Source organism: Orussus abietinus, unplaced genomic scaffold (genome assembly GCF_000612105.2).
Source record: "Orussus abietinus isolate OABI.00-Male unplaced genomic scaffold, Oabi_2.0 scaffold98, whole genome shotgun sequence".
Lineage (NCBI taxonomy): Eukaryota > Metazoa > Arthropoda > Insecta > Hymenoptera > Orussidae > Orussus > Orussus abietinus.
The window spans coordinates 326,519-349,984 of record NW_019394383.1 but is presented as its reverse complement, the minus strand read 5'-3'; the positions used below and the strand labels follow the sequence as shown (position 1 = coordinate 349,984).

The 23,466-nt window shown below is 39.6% G+C and overlaps 1 protein-coding gene and 1 long non-coding RNA gene across 5 annotated transcripts; one reads left to right on the top strand and one right to left on the bottom strand.

Annotated features, from left to right (window-relative positions):
- Window positions 1–6,032: 6,032 nt before the first annotated feature.
- Window positions 6,033–12,422, bottom strand: LOC105698918 (coiled-coil domain-containing protein 63). Its single transcript, XM_023432106.1, has 6 exons — window positions 12,066–12,422; window positions 11,080–11,414; window positions 9,970–10,193; window positions 9,553–9,815; window positions 7,751–8,037; window positions 6,033–6,223 (listed from the first exon to the last, which is right to left on the bottom strand). Exons 1-6 carry the CDS (start codon window positions 12,420–12,422, stop codon window positions 6,043–6,045), a joined length of 1,647 nt encoding a protein of 548 aa, XP_023287874.1. The 3' UTR covers window positions 6,033–6,042.
- Window positions 12,423–19,695: 7,273 nt separating this feature from the next.
- On the top strand, window positions 19,696–22,745 carry LOC105698914. 4 transcript variants are annotated; one of them, XR_001103971.2, is made up of 7 exons: window positions 19,698–19,924; window positions 20,002–20,072; window positions 20,171–20,292; window positions 20,353–20,445; window positions 20,513–20,650; window positions 20,726–20,818; window positions 22,180–22,745. It is a non-coding gene; the product is annotated as an uncharacterized LOC105698914 (long non-coding RNA). The 4 variants fall into 4 exon arrangements; XR_001103972.2 differs by lacking the exon at window positions 22,180–22,745 and having other exon boundaries at window positions 19,696–19,924; window positions 20,341–20,445; window positions 20,726–21,466; XR_001103973.2 differs by lacking the exon at window positions 22,180–22,745 and having other exon boundaries at window positions 20,359–20,445; window positions 20,726–21,466.
- The last annotated feature ends 721 nt before the right edge of the window (window positions 22,746–23,466 follow it).

Genomic DNA, 23,466 nt, shown 5'->3' with positions numbered 1-23,466 from the left:
TTGTTCATTTTGTTATTTTAGTCAGCTTTTGTGTCGGTTGAGAAAAATCACCATAATTACAAAAAATTAATCGCCCTTTTCAATTAAATAAATATTCAAAATGGTTACCTCCAAGTTCAATGCTTTTGTTAAAACGCGTTATAAAAAAACCATGGCATTGTATTATCGTTGGTTCATTGATTTTTTTTCCGCGTTTCATTAATACTGATACGTAGCAGAATTCGGTCATTCACAAGTTAAGAGTATGTGAAAGGCAATAAGCAATCCCGTCACGACCCCTGGGTCTTCGGTGCTGAGGAAAGGGCCTTAACAGTTTCAACGCTATCTACACGCACTACGGGCACTGAGACGTGCTGTCGGTAACACCGCCACGCTAATATGGTAATGTGTTACCCTAGACTTTACCGATAGTATAATCGATAAATTCTTACGTGTCTTAGAAGCCCATTGGGATAGGCCGAGGAGTGCTTGACGGGACCTCAACTTTGAAAAGTTTGAGAGTTACTCCGCCATACACCAGCTAGCACCACTGTCGCCTATTATGTCTATCTCTCTAGCACTCACACCTCCTATACCTGTCATTCTCTTGTGCGTGGGTTGGGGTAGTAATGCGCTCTCCTTTTCTCCATCAAAGAAAACCGGAGGCTACGCTCTATTGTCTATCGCACTCAACGAGGACAGAATACGGGAATTCGACACCCCGTAAAAATTCGGCACCAATTTTCATTCCGTTCAGTCCCGTTGCAATAATTTTCGTACCGAATGAAGAATTGGAACCTTTGTACGTATAACGGTTTTATCCGGTCAAAGGCTTTACATGGTCTTTTCCTAATCTCTACGTTTGGACCGTCTACCTGCCTCACTTTTCATTATCCGAAGGTTCTGTCTCTCGCCGAGAACTTTTAACCCACCCGTCTCCTGACCTCCCTCATCCGTGTTTCTGTAAAACTCATTTTTGTAGATACTGGCACAACCAAGCGTCGCGGATAGAAATTGCTGTGTATACCACGCATTTTAATCAAACAATGGGCTTCTAGGAGACGTCGGAATTCATCGGTACTCGGTAGCGTCTCGCTTGGGCCTCATCATTCGACATTACAAGTTTCTTGATAAGAAGCTTACATTTTATAACTATCATCTTGTAAATGAAATTATTCTTATAATTTTCTATTATGCTATGAACCAATGTGGAAACGCATCTCTACTTAATCAAGAAAATCATTCAATACATTTACTGCAGCATCAACTAATGATTATCCTAAACATTCATACAAATTTTTTTAAGAATATTCCTAATATGTTCTGATTTATAAACGTATATACACATAATTCGTCAAATATCCAGAGTAGGTATTTTAAACAATTTAAAAAGTGTTCATAGGTACAATGGTGGTATCTGAGTACAGTCGCAAATACAATTATCGGTTTTCCCAAAATATAATTAAGTACATAGAACACTAAAAAGCGTCGCACTTTCGTTATTAAAGTGATTACAAACGTACCAAAATGACTGAAAAATACTTGATATCGTGCAAAGCGGCATATGCTTCTGTACACTGTACTCTGTTCATGTGCCTGCCGTCGCGCTTCGTTGCTATTCGCATAACGTTAATGAGCACTCGTAACCGCATCGATCCCTGCATGTTTCCGACTGTGCTGACCTTGTCGACACTTCTCTCTTGCATAACATATCTAAAGAAAAACAGAAATGAATCAGAATCAAAGGTAGTTTCAGGGACAAATAATCTAGTACTTCAATTACGTTAGTATGAAACGGTGTTGTTGCAAATACGAAGTTCTAAGTGATTCTAACGGATACAAAGATTAAATGTGACGATGTAAATAAAACACTATATATCAAGCGATTACCTCGCTATTGCCTCATTCGGAAGTGATTTTATACACGCCGGACGATGTTTAAGGTGAAGTGCTATCTTCCGAGAAACTTCAGAGCTGTCAGTAGAAACCAATTCTGCTAACTATCCACACGACATACTCGCGTATAATATATATTATGTTAATACGGCTACTACACGTACATGTAATTATTATACGAAAAATATACACATCGATTTCGCAAATTGAATGTGCGTACATGTCCGTACACCGGAAAACTAAATTTTTCGTATTATATCCATATATGTTTGAATAATAAATCTCGGCAACAGTATGGAAGTATTTTTATGTATAGTATAGTTGTATAGGTGTATACGTAACATATGCGTGTATGTTTTTTTTAACCCTTTGCACTCCGCGCCATCCCATTTAGACTTAAAGTGTCCCCTCAGAGGGGACATCGGAGTGCAAAGGGTTAAAGCATGTACGTTTATCGGAGAGTTAATTTAAACGTATCAGTTACGAAGTCTTTTGAGTTAGAAATCAACACAAATTTCACATCCGACGGTGTCAATTCAACGTTCAACGTACGTGTGAAATTAAGATAAATGCGAATAGAGGTACCCACATTTATAAAGTATGTACTGTGACGTATATCCCGCCCGAGGGATATCCGTGTTCACAAAAGGGCCCTATGTCCCAAGGTTCTCTACCTTCGCCCTGGCTCGCACCCACACCTGAGCACGAACAAATTAATTAGAATACCGGTTGGGCGCCAGGTGTCCCAGGATGCCTAACCTTAAGGGCCCTTTGGCCTCCCTTTCCTAAGGGCTGACACTCTCTCCACGAGAGTGAAGCCGGAAGGCGAGGGCGAAGGGTTATTCCCGGCTTCTCCGAGGGGCGTTCCCGGAGAAGACTGCCGAAATGTTGCCTTGGCTGAAAAAGGGTCTCGCGGGATTAATTCGGAGCGGGAAAAACGCGATACGAACGTGTCGCTGAAATTTAAATGATTGTAGGAAATTATAGGTTAGGAACAGTGACTTTAACGTAAGAAATCAAATGGCTATCGACAATATCGCAGGAATAATAATGATAAAAAATAGAGGTTAAAAGGTGAGGAATAGAATGGAAGGTAAGGTAACATAGGATGAAGGGACGCCCGCGGACTACCCGGAAAGAAGGCTGGAGTTGATTGGAATTGAAAATTTTGGAAAATTCTGAATTCCCCTGTTTCCCCCGAGCCTATTATCAATTCCTAAAGTTTGTTGAGTCTCCCCTCCCTGTTTCCCCGCGTCTTGATCTTACCCTCGCCCTCTCCGAACCTTGGCGCGTACGCACTTTGAGCTAGTCGGCCGCGCCGCGACGATCGTCAAGGCGGAAATCGTTCGCTCGAGACTTGGCCGAGATTGATGCGGAAGGGCGGATTGCGCTGCGTCGGCCCTGCAACGGGTTACCCGGGTTACCCGGGGAAACACGCGAAACAAAATCTACTAAATGTTCTAACAAAACTACTCCATTTGGGAACAATCGTACGCTCAAACCTCGGTTCAGCGAATGCGGCGGTGCTCCCTTGATGGAAACCCATCCGATGCAGTGATCCTCCCAGGAACCGGCAGCCGTGAGAACTCTCGGGCCGCGTAACGTCAGCGAGCTGCTTCAGGGGCGTAGCTCCCCAAGGATCCCGTGGCACCTGTTCAGGGCTCCCTAGAGCCAAAATTCTCCTCTTGATGTACCCCGAGAGGGCCAGCATCCTCCGATGTGGCTCTTCCAGGGTGAGGGGACCGGTAGGCCCTTCCGTTCTGGGGCCACCGCAACCTTGCCTCGGCGCAGGAGGGCGACGCAAATGGGACTCCCCCTCTCGCCGTCCTTATAGGGACTCCCTGGAGTCAAAGGACATGGGGGGGTCTACGGCCTCCGGAAATGCGCCCTCCTCCCGCAATCGGTGAAGGGCCGGAAAATCGGATGCGGCCGCGGTGACCCAGCGGCGCCGCCATGGATCGGGTTCTTCCGTAAAGCGTGAGGGCCGCGGCTGGCTCGGCCCGGCCCTACTCCGCGCAGCCCACGCACTCCCGACGACGGCGGGACGAGGCTCCATTGCCACCGTCCTTGATGCTCGATGTCCCTTGAGGCGCCTTTGTTCCTCGATGGGTGTCCTCGTGATGATTCTCGGCGGTGCCCGCACTCGCCGCACCTTGAGGACGCCCTAACTTATTGACTATGCGACTTAGACGATACAAAAAATTATGAACAGCGTACTTAAGTTTAAGCCTCCTCGGCTTCTCGGCCTCGAGCGTCGAACGTGCTGGAATAGAAGAGTGGGTGGAACAAAATTACTCGTCATACCATCCCGTTGCCTCCAGCCATCATTTCATGCCTGTTAAGGAAATAAAGATAACAAATCCAAACTGACCCCAAAAATTGCTACAGAATATACTGGCGCACCTAAATGTTCGTTTCACAGACATGCAAGTCTGTTTTCCTCAACGACATATGTTACCGACAGGACAATTTTCGCCCACCGATTGCGGGTTTGCCCAGAAAACCACAAAAACGTGAGGACTGCCCAACAGCCCGCACCTCGGGTAAAGTTGTTACTTATCTGAAGTATTAATCGGGATTGTCGGGAAAAAAAGGGATATGTGGCGAGGAACGAAGATAATCAGTCGACTTATGCCGAGTGAGTCGCAGCGCTTCATTCGAGTAGTGCGGTACGGTGGTAACGAGTCGTTCGTGTGTGTGGAACAATCGTGCGGGGGAAGCATATGTGCGAGAAGGAGTGAAGTACGTGCTATCGAAGAAGCATGAAGACCGACAAGCAACAGTGGGAGCTACGTGGCTGGAGCGGCCGCCTTTGATCAGATGAAGAGCGGATCACGGAGACTGGCCTCAAGCAGGACTGCGGAGGTCAATGAAAAGAAGCACGAAACCCTGCAGAACCCGGTGAGATAACTCGTCCCAAGGGTTATCGAATTCAGGGAGTGTGAGATGTCGTGCGGGTCCGGCAGGGGTGGTTTGGTCATCCGTGCTCGATACCGTCTGTCCCCTGCGGACTAGCCGGCGGACCAGGAGGCTGTAGGAGTGCGTGTGTACTCAGGCTCGGCGGTATGCGGCGTGATATGCGTCGGGCTGAGCCCGTCGCTCTCATTTGTCCACGTACGAGACTGGGGAATGCGGGACCCCGCCGTCGGGTCTCTCTCCCGGTCGGATAGCAACATGGTCCATGTGCCATAACTGTAACTCGATGGCAAGAGCTTTCCTAAGTGCCGTAGGAACGATCATTCAATGGCAAGAGCAACCCCCATGTGCAGTAACTGTAGCTCGATAGCAAGAGCAACCCCCATGTGCCGTAACTGTAGTTTGATGGCAAGAGCACCAAAAAAGTGAAGAACTCACGTTAGCGCGGCGCGTTGCTGCGTAATGCGGGACCGAAATAAAACCCTACGAATTATGATGTAATTTTTTGCATGACCCCACAATGGATTGTTGGATGCGGAGCCCAGGTAGCGAACCCGGCCCCCGGAGGGGGGAGGTGTTATGATGTGCCTGGCCGCTTAGGGGGCGCCTAGCGCCGTAACCTAGCGGTGACCTGGTCTGACACTTTACAACATACTCTTGAAAATGATTATTTGGAATGTACATTCAGAGTTGAACTTCAATCTGCACTGCGTGTTCGTTGTTCTAAATCATGCACAAGGTACAATTCAGTCGTTATTCTTATGTAACTTGGTGAGTTCGATGTGACATAATGTTCCTTATATCATGTGCGAAATAAATGTTAAATTACGCAATTAGACGTCATTATAGTGAAATTATATTAACACATTGACAGCCGGCGACCTAAGAGACATTTGAAGCCTGAGCGCCGGCAATGTAGCGACAGACTCATTGTCAGAAAACCCGCGTTTTCGCGGGGCCGGCTGTCAATGTGTTAACCGGCATATAGAAAAGTCGAATAAGTATCAAATTTATTTAATCGCGAACACATACTGAATAAAATGAGAATAGACGAGGATGATTTTGATTCACACTGTTGTTATGATTACAACTTAGTTGCTTCCGTAAAATCTATAATTAATATTTCTTCTGTTGTAATTGCTTCATACTCACGGTAAAAATAATGCTTTGGCTGCCGAGGTTAGTGTGATCCGTAAATACATTATTATTATTATTAATATACAATGTTTATATAAATGTTTATCTTTTGTATTACTGATAGCGTTTTTGCATAATTTTTCGGGCGGCTGGAAGATGACAACCAGAAACATTATGCAACAATTCTGAATAATCATCTTCTAATCTTATTTTGAGTTTCTCCGTCGCTTCAGCACGAGTAAGTGGGGCATCCAGACCTTCAGAGACATTTTGCATTTCTTCTTTCTCCACGCACCTGTTGAAATTTTATACAAAATTAAATCTAAAAAGTCGTACATCTTTAAACTATGGGTAATTGGTGATATATTTTGAATAAACTTGGGAATATATTATTTTAGGAATAGAATTTCTTTAGGGAAATACGTAGGAGCATTGTTTGAATAATAGTCTTGCACTAAATTGAAAAATAAGATTGCACTTTAAAAAATGTAAAAACTTAATATAATCATAAATGAGTATTCAGTAGGTAACCCACACGGAACAAGTACATATGGTATACCTATGTAAGATATCCAGCATAAACAGCAAAGTGGCAATGTATGTGTAACAGATGTATACAACAGTATACGGAATGTGCTGGGGCATGCACATTGCATGTCACGTGGCAGAATTCTGCCCGTCACAAGTAAACGCGGGACGGTGGTGGTGAGTGCAATTTGGTTCATTTTTCTGACATTTTTAACTGACTGGCGGTTACGAGGGTTAATCCCGGCAATGAAATTGGTTAATTTTTCGGTATTTTGTGCAGTTAATTATAAGTGGCGTTCCAGTCATTATGTCATGTTTGTGTCTTTGGTCTGGCTATTAGTAGGTTCATGTAACGAGGATGAATTACGTATCAGTGCTCGCATCTACTGGTTGACTTAGGTGGGCTTGTTGAATAATTGTATTTTCGCGGCCCTTTTGTTTTAAAGTATCGCGTTGCTGCCTCTCTCCTCGGTTGGCCAGGTTGCCGTGTCGACCCGAATTCAAGGATGCTGTTTTGACGCGTAAAATTCCCGCTTTCGCAACGTGCGAATTTCACTTAATTTCATTCCTTTTTTTCGCGAAGTGCGAATCTCATTTAATCAAATTTCTTTTCGCGATATGCGAACATTTTCAGTAAATTCTTGTCGCGAAGTGCGAATCCTTTTGCAGCTCCCCATTTTTCGGGCTGTCTCGAGCACGAATCAAATACGAACTCGCGATGTAGAAATGCTGCCTTAAGAGGCCCAATGTGAAGATCTTTTTTGTAATTACTAATTGGTCTACTTGCTGTGAAATTCTTATTTAACCGTGCCTGCCTTCGATTTAACAGTTCCAATTATAAATCGTCAAAACTGAATATTCCCGATTCAACCACTTGTCGAATTTTAGTTTTCTCGATCCGATCAAATATAGTCAGATTTTAATCATTTTCGAACGAATATAAAGTATGAAAATTTAATGTGTCCTAAACTTTGCGTATATCGCGTAACTAATTTGCGCCGATCCGTTAGAAATTGCTGCCTTGGTTCTTGCATTTTCCGATTTTATATTTTACTGTCTTGAAGGAACCGACACCCCTAATTCGTTTTGCTTGCGTAATTTATAAACCGGCAGCCCGTTCGCTCTAATTTAACCTAATTAACTAATTTTCTTCGCAAATTTCGTTCATCCGTAATGGTCCTCCTCCCCCCGATGGGATTTCGTATCGTGTAGTATTGGCTTGTGTCATTTTTATAATATAGCTCTATAAAAGAATTGGCAGGGAACTTGTCTATTTAAGCACCCAATTACTTACAGTGCACAGGGTTGAGTAGGAGCAACTTGGGATAGGACAGGAATTTTTAATGTGGGTTTTTTGCTTTCATCTAATCGGGTTTCTTTTTTGGACGTTTTATCTACCCAATGGACCTTGTTAAACATATCCGTGATTCTCTTCTCAATGATCCCCAGGTAAAGCATCACATTGTTTATGGTGACGCGAGAATTGTCACCTAGGAGGTCCAGGATGGGCGAATTGTCGCAACGTATGTTTCGGAAGAATGTATCGATACCACGAAGAAGCTTTTCAATGACGTCGTTGCACTAGAAAGAAAAGAATGCGTTAGTAAATACATCTGTAAAACATAGGTTGAAAAGCAAAAGGATTGACAGCACTAAAATTAATATGTGGAAGGATATGATTATTTTATTTAAACATGAATTGGTAAAGAAATGTCCATATTTTGGAATAGGACGATTTGGTAATATTTTGAAGAAAATCATATTTGTTCGTGAATGCGTGAAATTTCATTTCAAGTAATACATTTCATTTTGGCCGTTATCGTGTCCATTATACTATTTTATTTAATGTCTTGCATTACTTGTTAAATAATTTAATTAAGGAAATTAAAGTTTTACAGAGGCAAATTTTTACAGGCAACACTAGAAATCCATGGGGGAAATATTGTAATTTCATTACATTTTCAGATAGCATTGTACAGAATCTTAGATGCCAGGAAACATTTGTTTTCTATCTGTTTGGAAAATTCATGCTACCATATTGTACATTATGCATAAATAAATTACATATATGTTTTTCGTGCATGTTAAGTATAAGAGACGTTTCAAAAACTATACCCTAAAAACCAAATAATAGTTCTTCTGCATTGAGAGAAAACGATCGCTTAGAAAATATTATTTACGAATTGCAGTGAATGATTTGGCAACTGTTTATTATAAAATATTTCCTACTGCACAAGGCTGTCCCGGCATTACCGCGTCTTCCGGTCTCCCGTGCGACCGTTCGCGTCCGCGGTTAGGAAGAGATCTCCACATCCCTAGCGAGACACAACGTCTCCACAACTCTTTGACTGTTACCGTACGCTAGTCATTGTTACAACTCGTTATTGTTTAATAAAACTTTGTTTCGCATCCACCCCTATATCGCCGTTCCTCCGTGAAGTATACGAACTAACACCGACCTTCATTTTTATATTGACAGCTGGGTCGAATTATATTGGGTAATGTACCAAATGGCGTACATCATCTGACGTTTTCGTACAATAATTATACAGAAATCGAAGTAAAACTCCAGAAATCCTCTGGATTCGTGCTTTCTGGGGCCCTAATTGACTGCAGAGGGACCCCCTGCGCCATCTGTGATTTCCAGGTCAATTTAAAATTTGATTCCGAGACCTCGTATTCCCATCGTTTTAGTATAGATCCGCATACAACACTCTTTTGCCTTTATCCCGTTCAAATGCGAGTTTATCGATTACCAGAGTGTTCTAAATTGTCGTAAAATTGCCCTGACCCTTTCGATTCTCATCCTATCCTCAGATCCTTCGATAATTGTATATTGATCGAAATATGAGAGCTCGACGCCATTTTGGTTCTGGTCTGGGCTGATGTAAAACATTTTTTCGAAAAATCCAAATTTTGATTGTGTCAGGACAATTATTAGATGATCAGGAATGGTGTGGCAAAGTTTCGGACGGTTTGGTCCAATAAAAGGTCCCTTAAAAAAAGTGTTGTATTCGAATCGACTGATTTGAAGGAGGTTTCACTTCACCTTAATCGCCAGTATTTATAAAGATAAACACATAAAATCATGTCAACCTCATTAAGATGTTGCTCAGCAACAGTTGCAAGTTCAGTTTGCTCCTGAAGTTGTTTCCCTATCCTTTCCAATGTTTCTGCTTGATGCTGTCCACGATGAATATTTAAAGCACGCGCTTCGTCGATGGCCCATTTTAATTGTCCAACTCGAGATTGAAGGCTTTCTAGCTCATCATTCAGTTCATTTACATAACTAAAAAGTGCAAAGTTTTCCTCTTCTTGTTTCACAAAATGCGCCGTTAGTTTGTCAATTTCTTCTTCGCCTGGAATAAAATGATCTGTCTTAGATTATAAATGTGTATTCATCTTGGTGGATGGAAAATGAATTTTGTACCATAAAAATGTCTTTTCAGACGTGTCTTACAGATTAAACTTAGGCTGCGTATAATATTTTTTCGGTGAAAGAAAACGAATTACCTGTGAACTGTCTGATGAGTGTTAAAATCTGGGTATAGATTGCTACTTTATTCTGCATTTCTTCCCGCTTCGCTTGTTTTTCCGCATCCTTCTTTACATTTAGGTCAGCCATTACTCGATATTGACCCTTAACCCCAAGGAAATCTTGCAGTTTCAATTCGTTGTCCAATGTTCGTTGTAATTCACACATTTCCGATACATGACTCTTAAGATCTCTGGCACCCCTTTAATAAGTATTAAAAATCGAATTAATAGTTACATTAAATTAATATAACGTAACGTGCAAGGTACAATAAATGCCTGAAATTGGAAATAAGCGTAAACGGCTAGCAGCGTGCGTATCGTTTGTATCGTCCAGAAGGAATGTTTGGTGCCATTCACAATGGGCATCGTGCAGTGTTAGTGCCAAACTGTTATACGCCGAGATGTGAGTCTTCAGGGTAAATGCACATTGCCTCCACCTATGGAGCAGCAATGCTCATTTTCCAGAGAGGAAAACTAGACCCCGGTGAATACAATGAAGGCCCTTGCTCGCCGCCCTTGTTCTCGAGCCCGAGGATGGGACTAGCCGGGGTCCCGGGAAAATAAACACCCAAATTTATGGCCCGGACCCGACGGGCACCTACGTCGCGCCGCCGTTCGATGGTAGGCGATGGTCTGACCATGACTTCATGGGATTTCGGCAATTTTACATCGATCTTTTTATCATTACTTTACCGAAATGATATATAGAACACTTCAGTTTGTGTCATTCTCAACGTAGAGAGTAAAAGACTTCAACATAAATGTAAATGTTGGTAATGAGACGTACTAGCTTATGTTACCACTTGAGTATTCAAAATGGCATTACCACCAAAAAGGGTACAGATGAATTTTACTTTATCGACGTCCATTAAATTTCTTAGTGCCTTTCATATCCTCTTAAGTTAACACAACATGGCAGTTATAAGGTGTGGACTTACCATCTATTTTCTTTATAAAATGAATAAAGATAGTCTGTAAGCGGATTGTCATGTATCATAGTGCGTGGGAGATTAGAATAATTAAAATAGGTTTTTAATTTATTTCCCAGATAAAATAACATTATGAAATCGTTGTTTAAAGCCATACCTTTCTCGTAATGCGTGTATTTTGTTGAGCTCTTCATCTCTTTGGTTAAAGGTGATTGTTGACTGTTCAATCAGGTCGTTGATAACTTGCTTGCCGGTGTTAAGTTGACCAATTAACCTTAGCCACAGAATATTAAACTGTCCTCGCTCTTTTATTAAACTGTCAATTTCTTGTCGCAGTTTAGCATTATCAGCTACTACACTATTGAACCTCTTTGTTGCTACCTCAACGCGGTTCTCCAGAATGAAAACCAATCTGCTATGCCTTAGATTCGCTTCCTTTGATTGTGAATCGGTCATGACTTTTGATTTGAGACGATATACCTCATTAGAAACCTATATGAGAGAGAGAGAGAGAGAGAGAGAATACAAAATATGTTAAAGCAATATCAATGACGATTATAATAGAAGTTGAAGCGTAACATTCTTTGGAACGTTTATTAGCCTTCAATATATTATTGTAATATTAATAAATCTGAATCATATATGGTTTACGATAACATGTAATTATGCCGATAATTATATCAATGAAACCTATTGGTACAGGAATGAGATATTTCATAATACAGGAATTGTGAAGCTGAATTTAACGTTAAAAACAATCAGTGAACGTAACAGCGCTATCCTTGTCGAAAAAGGAGTCGAAAAGTCCTAAACTCTTTTCTTTTCCTACAGTGCGTAAATTTCCTGTAACTAAGTCAAGCACAGCCAATCGATCGCGTTCCCCAACGGTAGGCATAGCGGAGAGGCCGCCGGTAGGGCTGCTACGTCGCAGATAACCGAACGCAGCCTTACCGGCATCCTCTCCGCTACGTCTTCCGTTTGGGGACGCGATTGATTGGTTGGGCTTCACTTATGTTAGTTGTAGTAGAAAATAGTACAGGACATTTCGACTCCTTTTTCAGCAAGGATAGCGCTGTATAAACCGCGATTACGAGATCTGTTACACCATGTATAGAGTGAACAGCTTGAACATGTAGGGTTTACCTTAACAATTTGTTCATCTAATTCAGAAATCTGTTGCCTTTCCGTGTCGATCATTTCTATATACTTCATTCTCTTTTTCAACAAGCATTTTAGCGTCTCGTCCATTTCTTCATCTTTCTTTGTGTTTTTGTCAGACTTTGCTGTTTTTATGGCCAAAATAAGTTCCGCTTTTTCGAATTCGAGGCGGTCGATCATATTTTGTTGATTTCGCAATTGCAAACGGGCGTCCTCGGCATAAGTAATTCTGTCGTTTTCCATTATTCGATATTGCCTCTTTAACCTCGAAAGTTCGGCCTCCGCCATCATCTCCACTTCCTCCTCGTTCTGGGCCGCTTGTGATTTTAAGTTGAAAGCCATCTTGACAGGACACTTCTAAAACTGTCACTGAGGAACATACTTTTTAAACAGATCGTTGCTACGTGTAATTATACAATGATGCAATCTAAGAAATTGTTTTACAGACGAACAAAAAAATGTATGTATGTTAGTATCTTGTTAACATTATTTCGGTGAAGGAGTTATGTTATTATTGCAGCAGTACAGAAATGGTAGAATTTGTCCGTAGTTGACATATGTGATATATGGACTACATTTAGTATTCACATCAATGCTTTTTTATACTCTACGTAACATATATTACATTAGTCTGTTAAGGAGCATAATTTAAGCGACGCGAGAGTTAATTATATGTTCCTGTTGTGGGAACTGGACCTGGAGAGAAGAGTCAGGTATTAAATAGAATAGAAAAATCATCATTTTTACGTTGAAACTGTGAGACATTGAATCCTATTCCATTCAAGCCTTACCTATTGTTAGTGAGTTTATTTACAATTCAGGTTTCCATTATGAATATTACATTTCAAGGATAATAAAAATGTAATTATATAATAATAGGAATGCTGTATCTAGTGCCCAAACTGTGTTTCAATTTTGATATTGCAAATTGTTTTTCTGTATCGGATTAAGGGGCAATATGTTTAATAGTAGTAACTATATACCAAATATTGACAATTAAGCGACGAATACATTATCAAATTTGTCCGTATGTTTTTTCGGACCATCAAAAGTGAAATCGTAATTTGAAATCAATATCTACAACCTTGTATAAACTATAAAATATTAATACAAATCACACTGTGCATTTCATTATGAGATACGATAGAAAATTAATTATTTGAATGAAATTGTAGGAACTAAACATGTAATATAAGCATAATTTTGTACAGTGAAAATAATCAATTTAATATTTCACGAAAGGAGTTCAATTCCCTTCTTCCTGGATGTTTCTGCTATATAGAATAAAATGAATTTGAAAATATAATGAAAATGAATGTTAAATAAGGATAAATTCAAATCCTGAAATTTGTTAATGAGTGAGCGACGTTACAATAGATGTCCCAATATTGAAATAATTCAATCATATAATGTAATAATTGTTCCGGTTATAAGACAGTATTGAATAGTTAAAAAATTAATTTACTTTCGTAATTTCACTCGTAACGAAATATTTTCAGTAATGAAGAAACAATGGTAGGTAACCCACAGTTTTGTTTCTAAGTAAATTATTTAAATAATATAAAAAAAGAAGAACCTTGAAAATTTCTTTCTTTGAAAATGGATTTGCAAGGTCGCAGTAACACGTGACTCAGGATCAGAATAGTACATAATGAGAAGAAATCAACTTATAAATGTGTAATTTAAGTTTGAAGCATGAATGCATTGCATTCTTTTATAATTAACTATAATTCGAATTGCAATGATCATGAAATTAAATCAAGATATTACGAAATTAAACAACAAAATATTTCAGTTATAATTTTCATTTGTAACGTAATGAAATATGACGCGAAATATCTACTCTGTAAAAATATTTTTCTTTACGATTGTTATTTACCCTGCTCGTTTGGGTGAAGAAATGGGCAATTTACTATTAATTATTAGAGATAACTGCCACACTCACTGATGATTAAAAAAGGCTCATTCGAAAACTGTTCTAGTTTAAAAATAAAGTAAAAAATTAAAGATTAGTATATGTGTTGCATGCGAAGATTAATTATAAATAAAATTCTAATTAAAACTCTACGGTTAGTGGACCGATATGAGAATAAAATGTATAGAGCTTACATTTATATGTCAACTAAAGTCAGAGCAGCGTCATTTGCCCTTGCTTCGTGACTTCCTCGCAGCTTTCTCGAGTCATGCTTAATTACCTCACTCTCTTGTGAATTTTGATTCGATCGAGCAAGGTTTTTTAAAGATTTCTCCAGATGACTTGAGCGTTTTCTGACAGTTTTCCCGTGTCATCCACGTCGTCGACCTTAATGATCTGTCCTCCGATGCAGTACTTTTGCCCAATATGATCCTCGAAAACGTTCGAGAGCGACATTTGAGAAGAAGAAAAGACATCTGTTCTTCTAGCTTTTCCGTACAGCTTCTATAGCTGTACTTCGTCTGTTTCTGTCGTCAGGAAGAATATTTTGTCATCTAGGTGAGTGCCCGAACGGTTCACTGTAGACACGAAGTATGTACAATGCAGATCGCCCCTAGTTAGGCAACAAATTGTTTTTATCCTTGTCTAGCTCGGTGCGTTGCTAGAAAATAACACGGAAATAATGAGTACTTCTATCAACGCGCATGCACCGACCCCTGCTGGAAAGAGACGGGATGGCCTTTACATATGGATGTCGCAATGGGCAATCGTGGTTCTGTTATTCGTTGCCGGGGTAACAATATCTGTTTGTCAGGCTTGTATTAAGGAATCTGGACTTCAGGGTCGTTTCGGTTTCACTGATTTGCTATACGGAGGAATTACCTCCAGCAGATAATATGTAATTGAAACAGATAAGAAACTTAATTGTTACTCATTAGAAAATTGAAACATTAAATTGACTCAGTGAGATGTATTTTCAAGAATGTCTGCTCCCCGAGGAAAAATAATACATACAATCGTATGTAATTCTGTATAATCATGTACTTTTTCGCATATGGTTATTCAGAATTGCGTATAATAAAGATATAATGGTGTCTGATCAGGTACGGAATGTATATTATTTATATATGATCAAATGTAGTATCAGATGTCATCATATATGGATGCCTACGTGACCAGATATATTCTTGCATAGCTATTAGGGAATAACATATAATCAGATATAATGTTATTAGGAGTAGGGAGAGGCCGAGTTGAAATCAAAAAGACAGAATCAATTAGATTTTCAATGGGAATAGACACCCAAAATTGAATAGAACTAGAGTAAATTCGTGTCCAGAACCAGACTAAAGTTTAGAAGCGCTATTAGATTGAAAGAAAACCGGAGTAAACCGGAATCCGAAAATAATTTATGAAATAAAAAGTTACAGAGACGGAGAAATCCTTATCCAATCCTGAAAAACCAGCGGTCTCTGCCACTGTGGTAGTCATCGCGTCCCTAATTCTCATTCCTTTTTGAGCCCAATCCTGGGACTGCGCTACTGCAGCATCTCCCAAAAACGAAGATTGGAACGTGAAAAAAAGGAAAAAAGAAAAAGAAAAGAGCCATACCTTCGATTGACAGAAGTCAATCGAAGCAGGTTCAGACAAAAAGAATACAGAGGAAGTGTAGCTCCGTACCTTCGGCCTGGTCAATGCGACAACTCTGCAGCAGGAGCTAACACGATCTTCAATTGTGAAAGACAGCTCGGATTCTATCATTGTGATTGCCTCCGATCCACCGAGCTTCCACAGTCAGATAGAAGAAGTGCACAAGAACCTATCACGAAACATCTATGGAATCTGAGAAACCCTAAAAGCCAGTGGATATCCGAAGCTGGATAACCTAAGTTAAGTTGGTACTAACACCTGTACAACAGTGCTCCATGAATCCAATAAAAGAATTCAGGCCAATTTGAGAATTGTACAAAATAAGAAATTACGGGATTAACTGGATTCCGAAATACGCAGGAAAGCCAACTCATTTGTACCCACACCTTGAATCCTTTCTATCCGGATTCGATGATGAACAGTTGGCGTACTCTTGTGAGATAAATCGTCAATCTGAGAGTTCAACTCCTATTCAAAATTAAATCCATCTCAACAAAGTGAAAACGATTAAATAATCAATAATCAAAGTTAGTTAAGAATCTCAGAGCGTTCGAGAAATCGAAACACGAATTTGATTCGGAATTTCGGCATCGATCAACTGAGTAATCGAAGCCGAGACTCACAAGAAACCCACTAATTGTCTGCGCGGCACGAGAAATTGCGATCCTGCTCTAATTCGCACGCCTACTTCTCTCTTACTCGGGTATTCGCACCTCGGAAACCGGCGATTCAATATTCCCGGAAAATTCTGACGCGGCTCGAACTCATGACGGTGTGGAGAAGATGATGCATATTGCACGGCCTAAACCGTACCATTACAACGTATATAAGATATTTGGCATAAACATATATACGTGTAATAGATGAATACAAAAATATACGGAATGTTCTGGGGAATGTATATATGACTGCGCCGTCTACAGGCAGTATACGTATTTTTGAACATTCATATAATACACTTGGAAAAGTACGAATATTATACGTGTTTTATACGTATATAAGACGCATTCCAAATGTAAGTGGAATAATTAAAGAGAGTATAATTTATTTTGCACCAAATGCGTTATTTTTAGAAAGAATTTTCCATAATTTGTTCTAGGACCTGAAATCTTTACGATATACAAATATCTGACACTAAAAAAATCCCCATGGTGGTGAGCAGGATTTGAACCCTAAATCGGGTAACAGGTTATCACCTCAAAAACACGGTGGGTGTAAAAAAACCTTGGGCCAAATACATTCAATTGGAAAAGTATATTTTGTAAAGTCATATCCAGGTAGAGGCGATTAATCGAACAGAAACATTGAAATCTATTACTTTTGCCAAATACGTGTAATGGGTGTTATATGCAAAATAAAATTTTACGCAAATATGCTCATAAAATAATAATTCAGCACATAGAGGTAATGAATCTTGCTAAACACATATAGTATGTTACATTTAAAACAAAATATATCTTAAAAATAAAAAAAAACATTTGGCGAGCCACATAATAATATTTATACTCGCAAAAATCTCGAATTCGATATGATTGCTTAACACGTTCGCTACCAACGCCGCAAATATGCGTCGTTTCAATTCTTCTCTGGGAGTCCGGCGCCACAAATATGGCGACGTGAATCATGGGCTGTGGTACAAGATTTTCTTCCCAAGCGCTGGTAGCGAACGTGTTAAGAGGATATGAAAGGCGCTAAGAAATTTAATCGACATCGATAAAGTGAAATTCATTTATACCCTTTTTGGTGGTAATGCCGTTTTGAATACTCATGTGGTAACATAAGCTGGTGCGTCTCATTACCGACATCTATATTTATGTTGAAGTCTTTTACTCTCTACGTTGAGAATTACACAAACTGAAGTGTTCTATATATCATTTCGGTAAAGTAATGATAAAAAGATCGATGTAAAACTGCCGAAATGCCATGAAGTCATGACTGTTTATATTTTAACGAACCAACGTCGCCATCTGTGACATTTACGTGCAACTAAATTTTTGCTCTAAAAACACATATCAACCACAGGACAAGCCAGAATTCTCTTGCAATCATCGGTGTAAAATATTTACCACATTTTCCCATCTGGCTCTGTAATATCAAGAAACACGGTAGAGTTTCGCGTCAAACATGCATACACATATTTGCATACGTACACTGGACTCCATCGATGGCTTGCACCTGGTTCGCACTGCCCTCTCCGGCCGCGCAGCGTACTAGCGGCGGGAGCAGCGCGGAATTCGAATCGCTCGAGGGGCAGAAAGGATTTCCTAAAGAAAATAAATATTTATAAACAAAAACAATTAATGAAAATTATTTTAGTATTACTGTGGAGCGTCCCCGACCCACCTAACGTAGTTTTTGTTAAATAATAATTTACAGAGTTTTATAAAGAATATAATAGAACATGTTCTATTAAATGTTAACAAGTTTCTTAGTGATTCAATTGTTCCATTCACTGAACCGAAGTTAGAATATTATCTTAGCTTAAAAGAAATAGTTTCTATATATATACAGTGAAATACCGTCGGAAAATTTACGACGCATCAACTATCGGACATAGAAACGAAATCGTGATTTCATGTCTCTTATATATTTACGTTCTACACCATTCTTCGTATTTCTCGAATAAATGGACACCTGTAAATCATTAAATCAGCATGTAAATGAACACCCGTAAACATAAGAAAGACTTTTCTTATCCGAGTTTATTATAAACGCAAATCGGAGTAACTCTTACGAATTGATTTCATTCGAAGTAGGTATCCAAAACGAAAAACCCCATTTCCATTTCGTATTTGAAATAAGAACAATAAACTGTTATGGATTTCAAATTTTAAATAGATTTTGAATCTATTTGCGTTTGAAATTAAATACTCCCAGAGAAATGAGAATATTAGAAAAGAGTCGATCAGAATGATACTTGTTCTATCAACTGAATCAACTCTCGAAAAAGTTAAACATCACGGGTAACTCGAAATAGCCACATTGGCAAAAACAGATGAGATTAAATTGTTTACTTGCATTTTAAATACAAATACAAGTCATAAAATTACGTGTCCGAAAAAGGCATGGACAACGGAGGGTTAACATTACGACTAGATGGCACGGTTAATTCGAGACGACATTTCTCGTGGAGGAATTGATCCTCCGTTCCCTCTGTTAATTACTTGATCGCAGTCGCTGCAAAATGACAATCCGCCTTGCGAGCCGCGGAAGGAAGGGGCGATAAGGCCCCGAGGGTGAACGACGGCAAGCGAGAACGCCGTCGGGAGGCATAAGATCCGCGAGAGAGCAACGGAGAACACCGCTCCGGGTGGAACGAGACCGCAGCCCGGGGTAGAGAAAAATGTATTATAATTATATAATTTTTTCGACGGTGCGATGTTCAGTACAACTAGTACAATCCGGTACAACTAAAGACCCATTGTTTTCAAAAAAGTAGGGACTAGCTTAAAAAACAGTTTTTTTAAATTTGTTAATTAATTATTGAAGTTAGGGCAATTGTTTCAACGGTACAGCACGGTACAAAGTGAGTACAATCCAGGACAACAAAATTTTCATTTTCGAAAAAGTAGGGGCCAACTTCACGGATACGGTTCTAAATCTGTTTTTTGTCCTGTGACGCTCGGTGTGTGTGTGTGGGTGGGGGGGGGTGGGGGGGTACGAATCCCCGTCTAGGGCAGCTCATGTCGCGCATGCTCTTCCCCTCACTCTATTGCTTTAATTCGTCCGTGCTGTCATCTAGTGCTCTGTTTGGTTACTATTTATTGGGTATCAACAAAGAATTCAGAAGTCTCCATAGAAGCCCAGTTCCCGTGTTAACGCTTGATACCCAATAAATAGTCACAAAGTGGAACGCTAGATGGCAGCACNCCGTAAGAGAGAGAACGCATGTGTTAGCCAACTGTATTCGACACCACGGGAGAAAGAGAGATGTACAGAAGGAGGCGGAGTTTCTCCGAGAAGAGTGGGAGAGGCCTGGTAGCCAGTGTGAGTAAGACGAAGAGAGAATGTATTTCCAACATAATGAGAGAATATGAGATAGAAAATGGCAGGGAGAGAGGGGTGGAAGCGACCGCGGCGCCACCATGCAGTTGGCTAACATAACTAAAATGTTAGCCAACTTTTTCGGGCATCAGAGGCCCGTATCCTTCTGGGCTTCTATGGAGAGACATCTGTATTCTTTGGTATCAAGCGTCAACAGGGGAACTGGGCTTCTGCGGAGACTTCTGTATTCCTTACCCTGGAGCAGTATCCTGCAGTGTCCCGAGTGTGCGAAATGGTGCGAAGTGGCGAGCACTGGCGTGTACTGAGCTGTCACCATGCATCGCATATTCATTTAAGTTTTATAATTTTCAGGTCAATCTAATCGCTCCGCATCGCAGTGACCACGTGTCTCGGACCAGCCGGAATAATTTGGTACCCCTTAGGTGTGTGAAAATCCTGTTCGCCAAATTATAGCAGATAAGTTTGTTATACTTGAAGAATTTTGAAAAGGTAAAATTATCAATTGGTAATTTAATTTCAGGGCATTTCAGACATCCGATGATCTTCCTGAAATTCCTGAACCAGAAGAAGTGTTCAACGAAGCCCTGGGACCAGATATCGAAGCCCTCGATCCAGGGATCCATAGAATGATAATTAATTAAGGTAAAATTTCTATCCCATTCGTTAACAAGTCGGCTAGGGAATTAATAGAATGGTTTTAAGTTTCAGGTTGGGCCTCCCGAATGCCCTGGCCTAAAGGTGGAAGATGGTGAAATGTGAAATGTCATTCGGATGCCTCCGTCGTTGAGTCAACAGGTATGTTTTATTCGTTTCAGGTGGTAAGGAAGGGCTTTAAGGTTATTTCTGTCTCTCCTGTCACCAGAGATCCGAAGGATGTTGAAGATGGTTGTTAGGCAATGCGACGTAAGGCTTGGTTCACCTATTTAACATGGGATTGAGTTGTGCATCGTAATCGGGGCTTCGCGAAATTAGAACAGCCCTCATTGGTTCGACGATGAAGGTAAGTACTTAATTGGATATTTAAGCCAAATAAGTATTTTTATTGGTTAATTTTTATGGGCTTTGAATGTCGAAGGACAATTGGTTGCTGGTCTATACCAGGTGGCTGCTAGGAGCTGCGTCAAGCTTTACCCCTGGACCCTGAAATGGACTCCGGTTGTAATAACAGGTAGCTTCTTTTCCTACTTAATGACCTGGCACATTTTAGATAGCCCTACTTATAGTCAAAGTTCACACAAGACATCCAAAGTACCTATCACATTCCTGGCTAATAATTTATACAAGCCTCGACCACAAAGTCACCTAAGAACTTTTCTAACCAAGATTTTACTAAGGATTCTACTCAAAATTCACTCAAGTACTCTCTATTACGCAGTCAGAAATTTTACTTGCAGTTACTCTAAGGTTTGGCTATACTCGCCTCGGCGATCAGTTACATACCTTCTTATTTTAGTTCTAGAATAACCCATATGATGTTAATATCGCTGATATGTTAATGTATTAATTATTGACCGGAAAAACTGATTACTAATAAGGCAATTGCAGTTAAAATCTACGATGACTGTTAAATAAAATTCCAAAGCAGGTGGTGTCTAAATGGAAGTGGTAATGGCCTTTACACTACACGATATAGATCGTAGGTTAGTCGATATAGGTCGATATAGATCATTTGTAGGATTTATACAAATGGGTTTCTAATTATTGATCCTTTTTGTAAAAATGTTTCGTTAATAGTTGGAAAGGACGCGCAAGCGTTTGAATATAATTATGTATCATTAACAAATTCTTAAAGGAATAAATGTCATATAAACTGGTATAGAGATTTATTTACATATTTTCATGTTATTCATTTCACACATTCACTCAAACACATGTACACACCATGGATTCATGCACGACGTAAGTTTATTTTTTAGCTAGTTTAGTAAAGAAACTGCTCTGATTTGTATCTCATTATTCGATGGCTTATGAAGAATAAAAGTAGATTGAAAATAAGTAGACACGTAACTCTCTTTTCGTATCAATGGGCTTTAGCTTGAAAGTGAAACCGGAACAGCTACCGTTTTGCCAATTTTTATGCCAATTTTATGTGGACTCGTACACGCATTTATCGAAATTTGCCAACGCCAATGAATTTTCTTGAATGCTCCTTCGTCTCTTGCTTGACCGGTGTCTGTTTAGCCTTTCCTTCGCGTCACGTTCAAAATCAAACCGATCATCGGCCACGATAACGCGGTAACCGGTTAGTACGTGTGGAAAGTACTGTAATCAGTGCCGACGTCATTTGCTCCGGGTTTACCGGTATGCGTGAAACAACCTAAAGAATGTTTCAGTTCATAATAGCGAGAGTATGTCGATATGATAAAAAATTGAGTTACGAATACTTATTTGTTGATCAATAGTGGCTATATCATTTTCATCCAGAAGAGACATAGATACTTATATTTGTCGTTTAAATATTTATGACATATGTTGTGTAACCATGTATATAAAATATATCTATATGTTTACAAAAGGCACTTATTTTAGGTGAATGATAGACGATGTACGTTTGCTATATCTTTCGCCCTACTTTATACGTATAATATACGGATATTACACTTCGTGCGGTGCCTGGGTGGCGGCCAAAAGTTTCCATAACGGCTACGTAAATGGGTAGCCCCCCACCATAGGAGTTTCCAGATCTGTATATAAGACTGTGGACCAAACGATAACCGTAAAGACACGTATCGATAAAAACCGAGCATGCAGATATTATCGCCTTCACAGCGTACTTAACTGGTACTATTGGGCACAAGATTGAAGCACGGTCGGGCCGCTTGGCACTCAAACGATTAAGTATCAAAAATGGTTGGAAGATACGTGTAAACTATGCTTGCCTTACGTTAGATATTGAATTTTAGCGATATATCAATAATTGTGATCGATCTGATTCGAAAACAGTTAATTTTACCGAAGGAGTGCAATCCAGGATATGGTCCGCGATTACATGTAGTGTCATAACTTCTTAATATTTACTGATTCTGTTAAAGGAACGGTCAAAATAATAAGTATACTTATTGTACATTTTAAATAAATTCGTTTTTTATACATTTTTTTTCATGGTATACATTGTACGTATTTATTTTTAAATGTATGTGTAGTGAATGTTTGCAAAAGAGATTCTTTTATCCCATAGTGGTAAATTCCTGATGCACATGGATCCTTGTTTTTATTCTTGACAGCGACTGAGGCGAAAATCAAAGCAGAGGAAAGGTCAGAAAGAGAAAGGAAGAGGTGTAGTGAGAGAGAAAGAGGATTTAATCTCGTCAAACAAGACTGACCTTACTCATTGGAGCAGTGTTTACGGCAGCGTTCACTACAGTGAAAGTATACGGACAGGATGTGATACATTATACTTGTTGGGACGTATTGTGACGAGTTTTAAAACCCATCATGAAGGAATCCGTTAATTTAAAACAGCAATTCACTTTTATATGAATAATAGCGGGCAGTGACATGTCGATCGTACTTAATGTATTTATCACAGGTCATACTTTTTAAGACAAATATCAAAAGTTAAGCGATGATTACAAATGACCGTACAAAAATAAACATTCAATTAATATCCTAAAGAAACATACTTTCAAAAGAAACTTGCATCATAAATGAGATAGTAAATAAACGAACAATATCATTGATGGACAAACATTAAAAAGAAATGATATAAGTTTTTAAACAACAATACACTTTGCATTAACTTTTCAAAATACGTATTTTCAACAGAACATTAACAAATGAAACAAGATCTTAAATAAACGAAACATAAATAAAATA

Bases quoted from the DNA above. Each gene is read 5' to 3' on its own strand.
- LOC105698918 (XM_023432106.1), bottom strand. From the start codon at position 12,422: ATGGCTTTCAACTTAAAATCACAAGCGGCCCAGAACGAGGAGGAAGTG. The intron at 10,194-11,079 runs GTATGGCTTTAA...TACTTATTAAAG, and splicing joins ATACACGCATTACGAGAAAG to GGGTGCCAGAGATCTTAAGA. The intron at 6,224-7,750 runs GTAAGTAATTGG...AAATTTCAACAG, and splicing joins CCTACTCAACCCTGTGCACT to GTGCGTGGAGAAAGAAGAAA.